This window comes from Macrobrachium rosenbergii, chromosome 13, assembly GCF_040412425.1.
Source record: "Macrobrachium rosenbergii isolate ZJJX-2024 chromosome 13, ASM4041242v1, whole genome shotgun sequence".
NCBI lineage: Eukaryota > Metazoa > Arthropoda > Malacostraca > Decapoda > Palaemonidae > Macrobrachium > Macrobrachium rosenbergii.
This window is the reverse complement of record NC_089753.1, coordinates 51,631,241-51,647,585: the sequence shown is the minus strand read 5'-3', so window position 1 is coordinate 51,647,585 and position 16,345 is coordinate 51,631,241. Positions and strand designations below refer to the sequence as shown.

The window sequence follows — 16,345 nt, the reverse complement described above, 5'->3', positions numbered from 1 at the left end:
TGCCCCTTCGAAGACTGGGACTTCTTAGTGGCCCAGGAAGAGCTAGCCTTACCGGAGGGCCTGGCTGCAGTGGAACGCGAAGACCAGGAGGTCTTGGCCACTGCCTGGTGAACAAGGCGGTCGCTGTCATCAGCCCAACGCTTGTCCACCGCAGCCTCCACCAGCTCTCTAGGGAAGAGAGAGGTAGACCCCAGCAGCGGTCTGTTCTGCAGGGTCATTGCTGACTTGGGCCCCACAGACCTGGCGAAGCGAAAAAGAACGGCATCTCTCCGCTTAAGAACCAGGTTGGCCCACAGGTTTGCCGTCTGGTGGGCGGGGTAGGAGATGGCTCTACCTCCAGACTGGCATAGTCTCCCGAAAGCGGAATATTCCCCAGGTACGATAGCGCCCAAGGAAGCAGCCACTTTGGATACTGTGAACGACCACAGATCCAACCATGAGACTGCCTGGACAGCATGGCTGCCATGGCAGTGGCTTCCAGGGTTGCTGCCTCTTGCTGCGAGAGAGAAATACTCACTGCAGTAAGTTGCTGCAACGAGAGACCCGGGCCTAGACAGACCAGGTCTGGGTCAACGGGCTAAGGCGGCAATGCCCTCTCCGAGGGCATATAAAAGCGCTTCTGTTGAGGCAGAGGAGGGGAAAGCAGCTTGTCCGAGCAGTTCGATTGCAGGGAATTGTCTTGCCCAGACACAAGACCATTCACTTGATTGAGGACCCCCTGGGCAAGCGTGGACCATGGCAGCCCCACTGAAACCTTGGGTTCCTTTTTCGGTCCCCAAAAGGATTCGAGGCATGAAGGACATTCCACAGATGAGGCTGTGGTCCCTTCCCCGAGGTCATTGTGCTGATGAATCAGCACAATTACCACAGCAAAAGTACTCTGTGTCCTGAGGTGTCCACGTCCTGGGGAAGAGGACCCTCGAGTCCTTCCAGGGTGCAGTCCTCCCGATCTACTCTCCCCGCAGGAGGGAGAACCTCAGCAGACTCCTGTGATCCTTCCTGCACCACGTGGCCGTACAATCTGGTCGATCCGAAGACCGAGCCAGGCAAGTACACCCCAAGGTAGAATTCTGGGGAGACAGCTCACTGGCGTTCTTCCTGTCTGACTTGCACCTCCTGGGAGGAGCCCAGGAGGTTGAGGGGTCAGGCGAGGAGGATCGGGTGCCCCCGCTGGTCTTGCTGGCAGAACCAGCAGGAGCAGCAGGCCAGGAGCGGCAACCCGGGTCGAGGAGAACGCTTTTCCCTCTGCGAAGCTTTCTCCCGAGGCAAGCAGAGCGGCTCACGCGAGTCGAGCTGCACACTCAGCTCCCCCGAGCCAGGCTGGCCCCATGAACATGGCTGGGGACTGGGAGGAGTCGAGCGCGCAACTTGCTGGTGAGAACTTGCGTTGTCCTCTTCTTCTAGGCCGAAACCTTTCAGGAAGACTGAGCAGGGGACCTCTTCTCTGTCTCGCCAGGTGTCCAGACCCGAGGGACTGGTGCACCTTCCTGGGAACCTTGCTTGACACTCAAACCAATGCTAGCAGAAAGAGTCGGAGCACCTGCTTGCCCGGACTCTTTCTCCCTTCTCCCGTCCTGTGCCCAAGTCGGTACGGAGAGAGGTTTCTCCGGTACCAGACCAGGGTACCCGGGTTTCTAAGGAAACCCCGGTACTCGGCGCGGCTCGCGAACAAGTGTCTGACACAGATACACTGGCCTTAGAAGCAGGCTTCTTCGGCACAGCAGCAGGGAGTGCAAACTGTGGTATGCAAGTCCTCGGCCCCCAATACCACTGACCCGGGGGTCAACGAATCGGTTCCCTGGCCTGTGGACCGGGAAGAGCGGACATGAGATCGCACTGCCTTCCCTGCGGAAGGAGGCAGTCCCTTAGAAGTCTCGCGGCAAGACTTCTAAGGGGGGGGGGGAGAGACAGGCTTCTTCTTCTTCAGCTGGCAAGCCTCAGAAGAAGAAGAAGAGGTAGCAGACGACGACACCTTCCTAGACCTCTTCTTCGACTTCTTCGTCATCTTCTTCAGGATGGCGGTCAAGTCCCCCGTCCAGGAGGGAGCACCAGAAGACAAAGGCGCACCCAGGAGAGCCAGGGAAGCAGCTGCAACCCGGGTAGCGGAGATGTTGGTGCTTGGGCCAGCAGCTACTGGGGCAGGTGGAACAGCGCAGGAGCCAGGAAAGCCAGGAGCCAATGCATGGGTCGAGGGCACGGGTGGAGCATGTGCGGGAGCCAGGCCAGGCCGAGAGTCAGTATAACCAGGAGCCGGAACTGGAGTCGGGAATGAGCGTGGATCAGCAACAATAGGAGCAGGCATGGAGATGTACGGCACCGATGACACAACCATTCTTGAAGGGCCAGGCAGAGATAATGAGGCCAGGAGGCCAGGAAGCCAGGAGCAGCGGCATGCAGGAACAGCAGACACCTGGGTGCCCAGGTGCGAGGCCACCGTCACAGGCAGCTTGCCAAACAATGTCATGGTGACGGTAGACGTGGTGGACGTGGTGGCTGCTTGGGTCGTCACTGGAGTGCTGGACAGATGTGATACCAAACCCTCCAATGATGGAACACCAGGAAGACCCAGGTGCATCCAGGTAGAAGTGAGATCAGATACCTGGCCACTGAGCGACGCTTCCACCGCCAAACCTGAAGAAAAGGTCTGGTCAAAAGCCAAATCCTTTACTCGCTCCGGGGGAAAAAATTCACCCCCGGAGTGAGGAGAGGCTGCAGAGAGGATGTCCTGATCTTCCACTCCCCTGCAGCCTTCCACACTCGACGAAACGAATGAGGAAAGGGAGGGGGAGTCCTCACCCGAGGGAGAGGCAGCAAGAAGGGGAAGCTTGCCAGGAGGGAGAAACGATCCTGACGGGTTAGCCACCATGGGAGTCGTCGGGGGCATATAAACCTCAGACGATGTCTTGGCGGGCTTCCTTCGGTACTGTCTCCTCCCCTCAAACTTCGCCCACTGCTCGGCAGACCAGGAACAACACTCAGCACAAAAAGAATTGCGAGAATGCACGTCCTCTGCAGGCGGGGCAAAGGGCGTGCGGGTCCATATCTACGTACTACAGTAAACTTCTTCCCTCCTACCCCAGGACATACATGCTGGGGGAAGGAGGGCTTACTGGGATTGTCAGCATTCATAACTGCTAGCAGTAGGAAAAATAAGAAAGATCCCACCGGGAAAACAGCTCAACAGCGGTCAGGGCAGAGAGTGAGAAAACACGTCTACAGTGTACGATGGCTGAAAGCAAATTGGAATGTTTACATCCAGGCAGGCAAATGGCGATGCTCCTGCCTCCCGGACGATAGTTAACTGCCTAACCACCTTGTTCGAAAGCTCAATGGCTGTTTCCAACTCCGCTGAAAGTAATTCCTGATGTAAAGGACTGACGGTTTGTATATCGTGTCAGAACAATAGTATGTTTGTAGATGCAGCTTCTTACTCATGCCTTTGCTACAAGATTATTCATGAACTTTTCAGATTTTTTTACAGTACTTCATGAAACCCAAATTTCTCTTTAGTGAAATCAAAAGATGCTATAACCCAACAAAATACTTGTCTAAAATTACAAAGCCTTGTAAAATTATTTCTACTTCAAAAATAGGCAATACTTCACCACGTGGCGCCAACTCCCCAGGCTTCTACTTACCATTACTTGAATCATATCCATTGCACTTGAATATCCAACCTCAAAAGTAAATAGGACTTGAGCAGCGAGTGTGACAAGTATTGAGGGCACCATAACGCCCGAATTTTCACTCAGAAGGGCATGCAATTCGACTGGCAAGGCCTCAACTTTACTAGAATGCAGTTCCATCACATCTGTAAACACGTCACTAATGTGTCTGCGATAATACTCAACCAATCCATACTTATTGTTCCAGTAGTAGCCTTTTAATCTTTTCAAGTACACCTGAAATATGAAGAAATTATATGTGATAAATTTCACTCTCATGTACAATACACACAAAAATAGTAAATACATATTTGTCCATTTCAGTCTTTTGGCATGAAAATCTTGAAACTTGAAACATCCAGCAATCTGGGGTGAGATCTACATAAACATCTTATACCAGTAATTTGGCTCCTCAAATCCTCATTGTTTATGAATAATCAAACACCAAATGATTTGAACAGCTGATAAAGAAGCACCCCAGTTTTGGTTGACAATAGCCTACACTTCTTCCTTTCTTTAGTTATCACCAAACTTTATTACACATTTGCTACTTATGAGGCAAACAAACAAGGATGACCTTGCCCTATAACAGATTTGTATACAAAAATTATATCTTTTTTCTATGATAAATATGAATGCAGTCAACCACTCTAGGCTAGGTATGGTTAAAGTAATGGTTTGTTTGATATACACACATAGGAATACATAACAGTGCACCACTCACAATCATTGACTCTCTAACTTCTTCGTCGGGATGAAATAGGCATTTTACCAAAGCTGCATGACAGTTGAGTACAATCTGATGCGATATAGCCTCTGCCGCTTGTCTGACAAGTGATTTTGGTGTCTGGGATGGAGGTGTTACTGAGACCTCCCTATCCATACTGCATCAATCTGTGAAGTAAATGAAGTACAGTTTTAGAAGCATGAAGGCTTCTAAAGCATGCAGGTCAAACGTTTATTGTTTCACAACAAACCCATTATTTAACCCTTAAGGGATGGCATAATTTATCAATGTGCAGCACCCCAGACTGGGGAAACTTTGAGGTCTGCAAAATAGAAAAAAAATCACATCAATGGAAAGAGAATGACACGTACATTCACACTGTATAAATAAAAAAATTCTAAAAAATTTTCCCTACCTTCTGCGAGAAGTTGAAAATGACTATTTACAACCCCTTGTGGGGCCTCATTTACAAGACAATCGTAAATTTTACCAACTTATATGTTTTTTCTAATAAATAAGTTTTTTGGATTTTGTAAAATTATTATTACTGCTCACACAATATCAAAACAGATAAGAAATAAACGCAGTAACAAATTTTTTGCATATTTGTTGTAAAATATTCACGTAAGGTTACGAGAAGGAAGATTCAGTAACTATTTTTTTTACTTTTACATGCTTTTTCAGCTCAACTCTCACGTCTGTATAAAAGTTGCCATTAGTGAATTTATAGCATATAGAAGTATTGGCACCTTTGTTTTGAATCATTATTACCATAACAGTGGTGCGTAATTCTGCTTCACACTGAAGCGCAATCCGTCCACCTCCCCAAACCTGTTTTACTTCACACTGAAGCTCAATCCGTCCACTAAGGGTTAAAACAGCATCCAATCCTGGTCAATAAAATCACAGACAATCCAATCCCTTTTCAAAAGATGCTGAGACTAATGGAAATCTGTTCATTTTGTATACTTTAGCCACAGTTGCAAAACTAAAACTCCATGCTATTTTAGGTTACTACAGGGTACAACAGTACTGGGGGAAATTTTACAAGCTGCTTTTGATGTGTCCTTGGTAATTTGACAATAATTTTCATCAGAAATACTTTGTTAATGCATTCCCCCTTCATAAATCAATCAATTTCCATCTGCAACTGTGGCAAATAATGGTAGAGGTAATGTTATATAATATTACCATAATATTTAATGGCATTTGAAATTTAGGTTAGACACTGGGGGTTTCTGTCCCCTGCCACGCATGGATCCAGCACCTTAGGGTAGGGTGCATCCATATAATAATTTACTTAATGATTTAACCTACGTTGCACTAGGCGAGGTTAGGTTGGGAGGGCACACAGCCAGGTATGGACTTGACACCCTACATTATGTCATGTTCAGCTGAGAAGCCTCCCTGCACCTCACTTATACTTGGCATTCCCCCCCCCCCAAAAAAAAAAGTTTCCCACTGCAACCCCTAATTTTACCTATACATGGAGGGAATGTGTTGTAGGCTAACTTAGCCTTTTATAAGAAAATGAATGTCAAATTCATCAAAATCACATGCAAAGCTACCCTAATAGAAAATTAAATTACACTGCTGAACTTGATACAGGCAACTCATAATAGGCTAGTTGCTTCACCACGGAAGGTTATGTTAGTATACGTCTCTTAAATTATAATTTCTAAATTCCCCCTTTTTTTTTTTTTTGGTAAAACTGCAGATTATCCTACTACTGAGGCCTGACTCCTATATCGCTGACCAGCATATTTACCGCCATTTGTTTACGTTAGGCTATGTCTTCTGTTTGTGTTTATAAAATTTACTGTCTTTTATTCATGTTTTTCCTTTCATTTCTAGGGGCTGGCACTAAACCCAGCACCTATTTTGAATGTAAGCTGAACTAGGCTAGAGGAACGGGGTAGGCTAGTAGTCTGTAGTTTCACCTTTTTATTATTTTTTTAACAAATTTCATTTGTAAAATAGCGAGGAGGTGAGGGAGAGGGGTTCGTTGGGAAACAAGCGTAGGTTGAAGCTCTCTCTGTCCGTTAGGATACGACATTCTAGCATAATAAGACCCGGAACCCTGGGTTAGGTCAAGATGAAGGACGACTGACTGATTATTTGCATATCCCTCCCTTCCATCTTTGTCAATTCCCTCCCTTTATACTGTTCCTCTATCCAAAAACCCCTGTTTTCCCCTATATTCCATTCCCAAAATAATATAATATAATTAATAGCTATTACCTAGCGTAAATATACGGAACTTCAGGGTTTGTAACCAAAGCAGCCTACAATAATAGCAATTCTCAGCAAAGTAAAAGACATCTATTTTACGTTATTTAAATGTCTTTAAAACATGCACAGAAGTACAAAGTCTCCTTCAGCTCACCGAAATCGAGTAATTACGACAGACACATATGACATGTGACATATGACAACAAGAATCCAATTGTTATGGAACTTGAAGGATTAGTAGTAATAATAGTGATAACTTTTCTTTGTAACGGCACCCCTATTTTCTCATTTGCATGTGATTTTTTTTAGTTTTGTTTCTATGAAAAACAGAATACTTATTTATCTCCTTGATATCGTTGCTGCGTGACTTTAAATGTTAGAAATTCTCTCAATCTTTATTTCATACCATAAACATTTGGGCTGTTCACTTTCAGATCTTTTCCCATGTAGCTCTACTTACCAACACCTTGTCGGTTAAAACACTAATATTTGTGTTTGTGTACGTGTGCATGAGAGAGAGAGAGAGAGAGAGAGAGAGAGAGAGAGAGAGAGAGAGAGAGAGAGAGAGAGAGAGAGAGAGAGAGAGAGAGAGAGAGAGAATTTTTCATCATCTTATCATGTTGCAGCAGAGGTAGTTATGACAACTAATCTCTCAAGTTTTTATATTATTTCTTAATCTTATGACAAAATAATGTTTATTTTTCTCACATTCATATTCATCTACTTGTAAGAGAGAGAGAGAGAGAGAGAGAGAGAGAGAGAGAGAGAGAGAGAGAGAGAGAGAGAGAGAGAGAGAGAGAAAATTTAATTTTAGGAGATTTAGGCTTCAAGCCAAGCGCTGGGACACTTTTGGTCATTCAGTTAAACCAGTGAAAAAAGGGAGTTAGAGTAGTTGGACAGCAAGATAAAAAGATTCGGAAAACAAAGGACATGAAGTACAAGGATCTAAAGGTGGAACTGGGAGAAAACCCAACAGTTGCACTAAGAAGTAACAGTTAGAGATGTTGGACAGTAAAGCTGAAGAAACATTTCTCACTCTCCCGTTTGAAATCTTGAGTTGAATTTAGGAATATTCTTATGCATACAAGTTCCAACTGCTGCATACGAGAGTGAAGACATGACTTCAACTGATGTAAAAATCCATCAGAGCATAAACATAATGCAGAGGCCATTTAGTTTCTGCAAGTTTCCTTTTGACTCTTTCATCCAGAGATTCTTCAAGGTTTGTGTATCCCCACCTTGGTAAATATTGAAGTAATACATATATTCACTGCTTGCATCACATTTTAATTCCTCGGTTTATTGTTTCACTGATTTTAGACTAGTGCATCCCTTGAGCTTTGCCATGCATTCATCTATGGACTGGACAGTGCTCTCTGTTTTTGCGGCAGAGGAAGTTTTCTTCAGACATCTTCATTATGTATAGACCTCAGAAGCATCTGCTAGATTTCTTGGGATCATTGACGTATAGTTTCAAAACCACTTGTTGAAATCTACCTCTGGAAACAGTGCCATTTATCCTCTCATTTTCTAGTGAGGTGCTGCATGACCAGTACATTCATATGGTACATTTTTGATTATATGACATTACCAGTGTGCAGCTGAAGATTGCCATCAACTCTGAATAACATTTGTGACAAATAGGTTTTTATTTCTTTTCAACCAAAATATCCCATCTCTTGTGGTATAATGAGCTATCCGCAAGCTTTTAGGAAGTGGTTTCATGAATATGCCCAAATCAGTAAGCAGTCTTGCATGTCAGGTATAATGTATTATGCTTTCCTCCTTATGATTCATGTTAGGAAACAACACACTCCTGTCTGTAGGCCAACCGTTTCTCTCTATCTCTCATACATTATTTTATTGATTACTTAATGCAATACAGTACTGTACTAAACTTAATACAATATAGTAATGTACTGTTACACAATTTTCTGTAAGAGTTTGTGTACAAGTTATACGCACACAGATGCATTACATTAGGATAATGTGTTTGCTTGCCTCTCTCTTTCTCTCTCTCTCTCTCTCTTATTGTCAATTTTCCTGAAAAAAATTTGGGGTTATGTTTATTTTGGGGTTCTGTTTAAAAAGAAACACTGTTTATGTTTTTTCATGTTGTATAGGTTTTGTACACTTTATTTTACAGGAATGTACATGTATTTTTGGAAGCAATTCATTTGGCTGATAGATCTCTGAATGCAAGTGATAAATCTCTATTTTAATTTGAGTGATTATTTCAAAATACCAATTAGGTTAGGCTATTCAGTACTTCATATGGAACTGCACTACACTATAAGCTATGTGATGTGTCCCAGGGTATACGACAGTCTTCGTTACTTAGCGTTTTAGTTACTTACCTGATGGGACATACCCTCCAATTGTCCAATAAGTTGAGGTAACATTTATTCTTTTTTGTATTATGTATCACATATTTCAATCTATTGCAAGTGAATTTTAATATGGCAAAAATGTCATTCAATTAATAACTGCTGGATTAGGCTACTGTAAATATTATTGTTGATTTTTGTTTGTGTAAGTGACAATCCTGTTTTACTGTAAATTACAGCCTTCTAAGCAAGTATGCACTGACTTTCGAATGTGTCTGGTTGGAAAAAAAAGGAATGGATGAAAAATACAGAGCAAAAAGCAGTGGAGCTGGGCATAAAAGGCTATTACACAGAGCCTTAGGTGCACTTTATAATGCATGTCACAGGGATACCTTTCTACAAGATGATGCTTAGGAAGTGAGTAAAAGTTTCTTGTATTAAACTGATAGAAGTTAGTATTCTGCAATAGGAAAAAATAAGTTGGATGCTAAGAGAGAATGTCTACACAACTGTTGGAAGATATACACACATGTTATGTGACTACAGTCTTGACTTATGGTACCAAGGAGGTCCTCTGACATCTTTGAAGAAAGGATTAAGAAGTTTCCAGCAGTATCCCCTTGGTTTAATGAAATTAGTTCACACTATCTCACTTCAACTATTCTGAAGAGCTGACTCCTTTATGTAGATGTAACTGGTGGCACTGTTCTTGGGAATGCATGCGCACATGAAGTTAATTTACGTGTTAAATTTTACCTCTCACCATCCTATGAACAGAAACCATGGAAAAATAAAATTCTGAACATTCTTGGTCATTTCATTATAAATGGAAACCAAAACACTACAGATTCAGTCCTTTCTTTTGCACAACCAATATTTATTTAATTTCTTCTATTGTCTGGTTGCTCTCTAAAACGTGTCTTTACATGAAAATGGCAGTGATATTTTTCATCCATAAGGATTCCTACATTTCAAATATTCTAAAGGCAACTCTGACTAATCAAAATAGGCATTCTAAACACTTGCCTCAAAATGACACTGTTTATGTCTTCGTAGTGTGCGCAAATGAGCAAACTTTGCCGAGCAAATATCACACGTGAGTAAATCATCCTCTCTTGTTGAATCGTTTTTAGAGAATTCACCTAACTTGGACGAGTCCTTTGAACTTGGAATAGCTGGGTTTTTCAAATGGCTCCGAAGATGCTCCAAGAAGTTTTGCTTATAAGGACTTTTGTAGAGGCACTGTGGACACTGCAGAAACCTCATCTTAGAATTTTCAGGGTTGACCTTTTTGTGATCTTGACATGTGTTCTTGCCAGAGCTTGGTTCTGCTTCTTTCTGCAAAGATAATCATATTGAGATATAATAAAATCCACAGGATAACTGAATATAATTCAAGCAATCTCATTGTGGTTTGTAGTTATACAGTATGGTGAAAACCTGAGTTGAACAAATAAATTAACCCTGGTAAGAGTATGGAAGCTTTCACAAAAATTACTTCAATAATTATGCTGGTAATTTTCGTATTATCTTAAAAATGACATTTTTATAATAAACTAGAGTTTTATATATACTTGCCAAGTAATTACATAGTTATTAATTTCTACTTTAAGGGCAGCTTTAGATTTGAAATTTGCGGTAGCGCTCTTTTGTTTTGTTGCAGGTAAGTGTCCCGCCCACTTCCAGGGAAGTATAGGTATACCATGGCTGAAGAGCTCAGTTCATTTATGCTCCACGTCAATGTGTGGGGACACAAAAAAGGCTCTGATCATGTAATTACTTGGTAAATATATATAAAACTTTCTTTTATAATGAAAATCACAATTTTTGAAAGTAAACTGTATTTTTCCTAACTATACAAACCTGAGGTCCTTTACATTAGGAATTACTTTCAGCGTAGGCTGAAACGGCCATTAAACTCTTGAGCAAGGTGGTTAGGCAGTAACTACCGCCAGGAAGGCGGAATACCCGCCTGCCCGGATGTAAACATTCCAGCTTGCCTTTCAGTCCAGGCTCAGATTGAGGGGTGGCATGAGGTGGGCATAATATGTAATGTAAAGGACCTCAAGTTTGTATAGTTAGGAAAAATACAATTTACTTTCAAAAATTGTGATCTGTTCCTTTGCATTAGGAAGACTCACTGGTTGGAGGGAGGAATCTGAGTGAGTCTCCTGAACTGACTGGAGTCTGGCACACCTGGGCCACTCGTCCTGGTCAAAAGAGCAAGGAGTACCTGAGCCTCTGACATACTGATCGGAGTGTAAAAACCGCAAGATCAAATGTCAGATACTGGACCTTTTCGCATGAGCGAGGAAACGTGCCTCGTACGAAATAGGCTGGAAGAATCTTAGAGTCGGAAGCAGTAAGGAAAAGCTGAGATAGGGTTTCCCTTATTGCCAGACTCTCCTTCCTCCCCTTGCTAGAGGAAGGAACGGAATTGCTTCTATGATTCTAGGAGAAAAATAGAACAGGTGCTCAATGTGTAGTCTTACCGCATCAGCACCAGGTCCAGCACGTGTTGGTTTGAGTCCTATTCTCATCCCGAAGGAGGAGAAGTAGAAGGATGGGGAAGGAGGAGGAAGAGAGGCCAGTTACTCTCGGTATCCTTCTCACTTCCAGAACAAACACCTTAGGCGAGATGGTACTTGTCCTCTTGAAGGAGCTGGGTAAGAAAACACAACTTGTTGAGCAGCCACCACAGGGCCAAGGAAAAAAGGTTCCAAGGGCCTGTGGGCAAGACCATAGGAAGACAAGAGTGTGGTCTATGAGACCACGTCTTGCTTCCAGACCAACAGAAACTTCTGGAATACGAGGGATGGACCAAGCCATTGGCTTCGTGAGCTCTCGGGTGGAAGGTACCGGTATCGTCGTCGTCGCTGCCAAGTACCAACCTTCGATCGCTTCACAAAGCCAGGAGGAAGATGTGTCCTTAGACACTTCTTCCTTAGAAGAGAGAGCACTAGCGAAAATGTCAACGACATCCAGGTTAGGAGTGTCGAGCCTTTTCAGAAAGTACCACAGCTCCCTAAAGGACAAAGTAATGAATGATCTGGATCATCGATACAAAGTCCAAGGAGGAGGGGAACAAGGACAACTCGAACCCGACAACAGATACCGAAGGATTCGGAGTCCACCTATGACATCCGAGGAGTCGAGGTATTGATCCCCTTCACCTATTCTTCCATCTTCTACACCAAGGCCGGAGCAAGATGAGAGATGGTCCTACAAGGGCACATCTCTATCCAACGACTCTCGCAAGGGCGCATGCAGCATGGGACAGGAACCCTAAACGAGAGTCACATGCCACCCAGGGAACAGTTCCCTGGGACAGCAAGACCAAAGAAGCTTCTCATCCGTAGCTAAATCTTGACTGAGGAGAAGAAGGCTACTTCAGATAGAAGACTAGGTCGCAAGGGCCTACGTTCTTCACAAATGAAAGGGAAAGAAGCAACCCTCAGCAGAGAAGACAAGGAAGTCCAGACTTGAAGAGCGACTCTGACCTGAGAAGGATTTCCGCAATGACACCCACCAGCGAAGACAGGTCCAGTCCCTGGGAGTATTGCAGAGGACTTCAAGAGATATCCAGCTATAGCTGCTGCCGTTCAGCGAGAAAGCCTATGCTTGCAAGGGAAGCTGGAAGGTCTCCCAGTCCCAAACACACCGGGATGTACTGCCTGAAGAACCGCTTCTTGTGTAGCTGCTACAGGAGGTTAGGTCAAGCAGAACTCTTCTCAATGACTCGGCTATCAGGTCGGGCAAGAGGCAAAGTCTTCTGGCATTTGTCTGTAACTTGGGGTGAGCAATGCTTGAGAACCCCTAGCGAAACAGACAAATACAGAGGGAAAAATGTAGATATCAAGTTTCCCAGAAAGACAGTGTGCCTTGCTGTAGTGGCCCCTGGGTCTGGTGTGAAGGAGCGAGAAAAAACTGCCGACTTGTGCAGGGAGGCAACAGAAAGACGGTAGGGATTTCTCAGTCGAGCAATCTCTTTGTGAATCTTCGATTGAGCAGCACATTCTGTCCCGATCACACAAACCCAAGGCCAAGCTTGCCTGCCAATACATCCCCACCAGGGATGCATGTGGCTAATTGAGATGTCGAGTGCCCTATAGAACACTCAAGCACCTGCAAATGTCGACAGATGAAACAGGAGGAAAAAAACGATCACCTCTTGTTTGTCGACAAATGCCACTACTGTGGCTCTGTTGTTCAACGAAACCACTGAGTGTCACAAAACTCAACCTGAATTCTCGGAAGGCCAGAATGCTGCCTTGAGTTCAGGATGCTGATGAGAAGGTACTAATCGTCTCGGTCACACACCTTCAAGACCAAGTCTTACAGGTATGCGCCTCTTCCTCAATCAGTGAATCCGTAAGTAGTCTTCCTCAATCGGTGAATATGCAAGCATATTTGAAGGTTCCTTCAATCAAGCATTAGCCTAACTCCTTCCTCATACTTGAAGAGTTCCTTCAAGAAGGATGGAGGAATGGAAGCAGACTTCCATTCTCTGCCATGGGGAAGCTTCTGCAAGATGACAGGATACTGAGACAATTAGCTCTAGCCGGGCTGGCATTTCCCGAATCGGGAGCACGGAAGAAGAAGCTGGATGAAAAGAATTGCTGAGACCTGAGGGAAATAGATACTTCTGAAGGAATCCATTCCTAGGTCTCGGCAATGTCACTGCCAGCTCCGGAGACTTGATAAGTATCACTTCATCCAGGAATTTGCAGTAGAAGAACTTCTTCTCGGTCGATACTTCTTTCTCTCTTCCCTTTTTCTCTCCTCCCTTATGGGAAAGAGGGTGAAAAGAGACACACTTATGCACATTTTCCTAGAAGGGTAGGAGGGGCTATGTTCCACAATCGTCTATCGAAGCCTGGGACTTCTTTGGAGTTGAGGAGGGGGCTGGCTTGAACTCGGGGTGTCGAGTTGAGATGACTAAGACCCCATGGTCTTGGCCACTGTCCAAGGACAAGGCAGTGCCCTGGTACGAACCTTGATTACCGAGGTATCTGGCAAATCTCTGCAAGAGAAAGACAGAACCAAGAAAGGTCTGTTCCTAAGGGTCGAGCCAACTCTGGACTTACGAAACCGGAGATCCGAATTGGGACAAAGTCCTTCTTCTTAGCACCAGAATTGCCCACAGCACTGCAGTCGGCCAGACCCTTCAAGGCAAGAAGAATTCGTATTCTGTCGAGGCAGGGGAGAAGCTTGGTGTCTTGACCTGAATGAACTCCTTCTCCGAAGACAAGAGTTCATCTGGTCACAAACGCTCTTGGAAGCAAGGACTGCGGCGGCCCCCCAACACTCTCGGCCCCTTGGGAACTGCAAGGGTTGCGAGTGATGAAGATTATTCATTGGGGGAGTTGCAGTCCTGTCCCGGGGATCCTCGTGCCGATTCATCAGCGTGAAGTTCTCCAAAAACGAGGGCGATCGCAACTTGAAAGACCCTCGCTGCTTCCTAAGCGTGAAAACCCTGTACCTCTGCCCTTGGAGGGAGCCTTGACAGATCCCATGAAACCCTCCTCGGCTACCTGGTTGTGCTACAAGACAATCGGGGGACTGACACCCAAAGCACGCCAGGAAGCTGAACTCCGAAGAGCTCTCTCTGTCCGTCTCGCTCCTCTCGGAACAACCGAGAGGAAAAGAGAACAGGTGAGGAGAAAGATTACCCCTACCTGTCCTGCCAGTAAGACCAGCAGGAGAGGTGGACAGTGAGCAATAATCAACCGAAGGAGATTACTGCTACACGAGGGAAGAAAAGCACTTGTGCCATGGAAAAGCGTTTTCCTGGGAAGAGCAAAAAAGTTCACTCAAACAGAGCCGAGAACCTGACTCAGAAAAAACTGAGTGGGGCCGAGCCGAACCGCACAGAGCTGAGCCAATCACACGAACGCGGTCCAGACTGGGAGGTATGCGGTGGATGGGAGGCAGGCGGGGTGAGCCGAGCTGAGCTGAGCCAGTCTCGCAAGCTCGACCAAGGGCTGGGCGGGACAAGCAAGCCGAACGAGCTGAGCCGCGCCAGTCTCGTAAGCGCGACCAGGAACCGAGCTGAGCCGAGTCGATTGCACAAACACAATCGGAACTGGACAGGGTAGAACTCGTCTGCCGCTAACTATTGCTAGTTTCCCGAACTCTTAACTCCTTCAAGGCCGAGGCCCCTCGAGAAGAAGGTTCAAAGGGGAATTCTGTGTTTGCTATCCTGCATGCTTGAACCCTAAGGTTCAAGACACAAGAATGAAACCCGGCCGAGCAACCGAAGCAGCTGGCGGGCAGTATTGAGACACCTGGCGTCTTGGCACCCAGACACCTGGGTGTCTCAGCACTTTCTCTAGTCCTGTGCCTCTCGTCAGGAGAGCGCTCGTGATTCATAGAATTTGAACTACCCACGAGACTCCCAAAAAATCGGGAGCGGCTGCTTTCAGTTTCCTGAGGAATCCAACGAAGCCAGGCACAGAACCAGTCTTAGACACAGACTTCCAAGACTGGCAACTAGGGCACGGCCTCGAGAGGCCGCGCTCTCACGGCCCCCATAACGCCAGACTCCACAGGAGGATGCGACTCGGTTCCCGCCCGAGGGCAGGAAGAGCCGAGAGAAACTTGTCTCCCGGAAGAGAGTCAGTTCCTTAGAAGTCCCACACGACTCCCAAGGGAAATCTCTTCCCTGCTTCTTCTGGTGTTCGAACCGCCAGGATCGAGACACCAGGCTGGGAACCCGACTGAGCACTGATAAGCACTTGGAGTGCTTGTGGTGCTGGCGGGAAGAGCTGAAACACCTGGGTGCATTGGCCCTTTCTCTCACACTGCTCCCGAACTGGGCCGAGGAAATATTCTCCAGACCAGATCGGGATACTCGATATTCCATAGAATCTTGAGCATTCGGAGCAGCTCGCGAACGAGCACCCGAAGCAGTCCCCGTCTTAGAGGCGGAACCTCTAGGACTGAGAACGGGATCGCAAATCGAGGTCTGCGCGTCCGCGGCTCCCGAAACACAAAACCCAGGGCTTTGCGAATCGGTTTCCTAACCCGAAGGTTGGGAAAAGCCAACAAGAGACCCACTGCCTCCTCGGAAGGAAGCAGTCCTTAGACATCCAAGGGCATCAAGGGGAAGAAGCAGCCTTCCTCTCCTTCAGCCGACGGAGGTCTGTCAGATTCCCGGGACCCCCTTGGACCTTGGGAGAGGAAGGGAAGATGCAGCAGAAGACGAAATCGAAGATAAGACGAAGATGACAGTGGCTACTTCCACAGGGCGACTTTCTTCACCTCCACTCCGACATCTTCTACAGGATGGTGGACACGAAACATCATAACCTCCAGGGCAGTCAGGCAGGAACACAACGGAAGCGGCCCAGGACACCACCCCAGGAGAAGCAGCAGGCATGATCAGGACAGCC

General features: G+C 45.7%; 2 protein-coding genes across 9 annotated transcripts in view; both read right to left on the bottom strand.

The window, feature by feature from the left end:
- Positions 1-6,900, bottom strand: part of LOC136845308 (uncharacterized) — a 36,027-nt gene extending 29,127 nt beyond the window's left edge. Inside the window, exons 1-3 of one of the 2 annotated variants that reach the window (XM_067115520.1) lie at positions 6,779-6,900; positions 4,390-4,559; positions 3,639-3,902 (exon numbers count right to left, since the gene is read on the bottom strand). In XM_067115520.1, the coding sequence (XP_066971621.1) occupies positions 3,639-3,902; positions 4,390-4,548 (423 nt within the window). In that variant the 5' untranslated portion in view covers positions 4,549-4,559; positions 6,779-6,900. Of the gene's footprint in view, positions 1-3,638; positions 3,903-4,389; positions 4,560-6,633; positions 6,753-6,778 lie in introns of those variants that run through there. The other variant, XM_067115521.1, reaches the window with a different exon arrangement.
- Positions 6,901-8,723: 1,823 nt separating this feature from the next.
- The window catches only part of LOC136845306 (zinc finger and BTB domain-containing protein 44-like), a 53,173-nt gene continuing 45,551 nt past the window's right edge, over positions 8,724-16,345 (bottom strand). For all 7 annotated transcript variants that reach the window (XM_067115515.1, XM_067115518.1, XM_067115512.1 and 4 more), the window contains one exon: positions 8,724-10,289. In XM_067115515.1, coding sequence (XP_066971616.1) covers positions 9,966-10,289 — 324 coding nt within the window. In that variant the 3' untranslated portion in view covers positions 8,724-9,965. The remainder of the gene's footprint in view (positions 10,290-16,345) is intronic.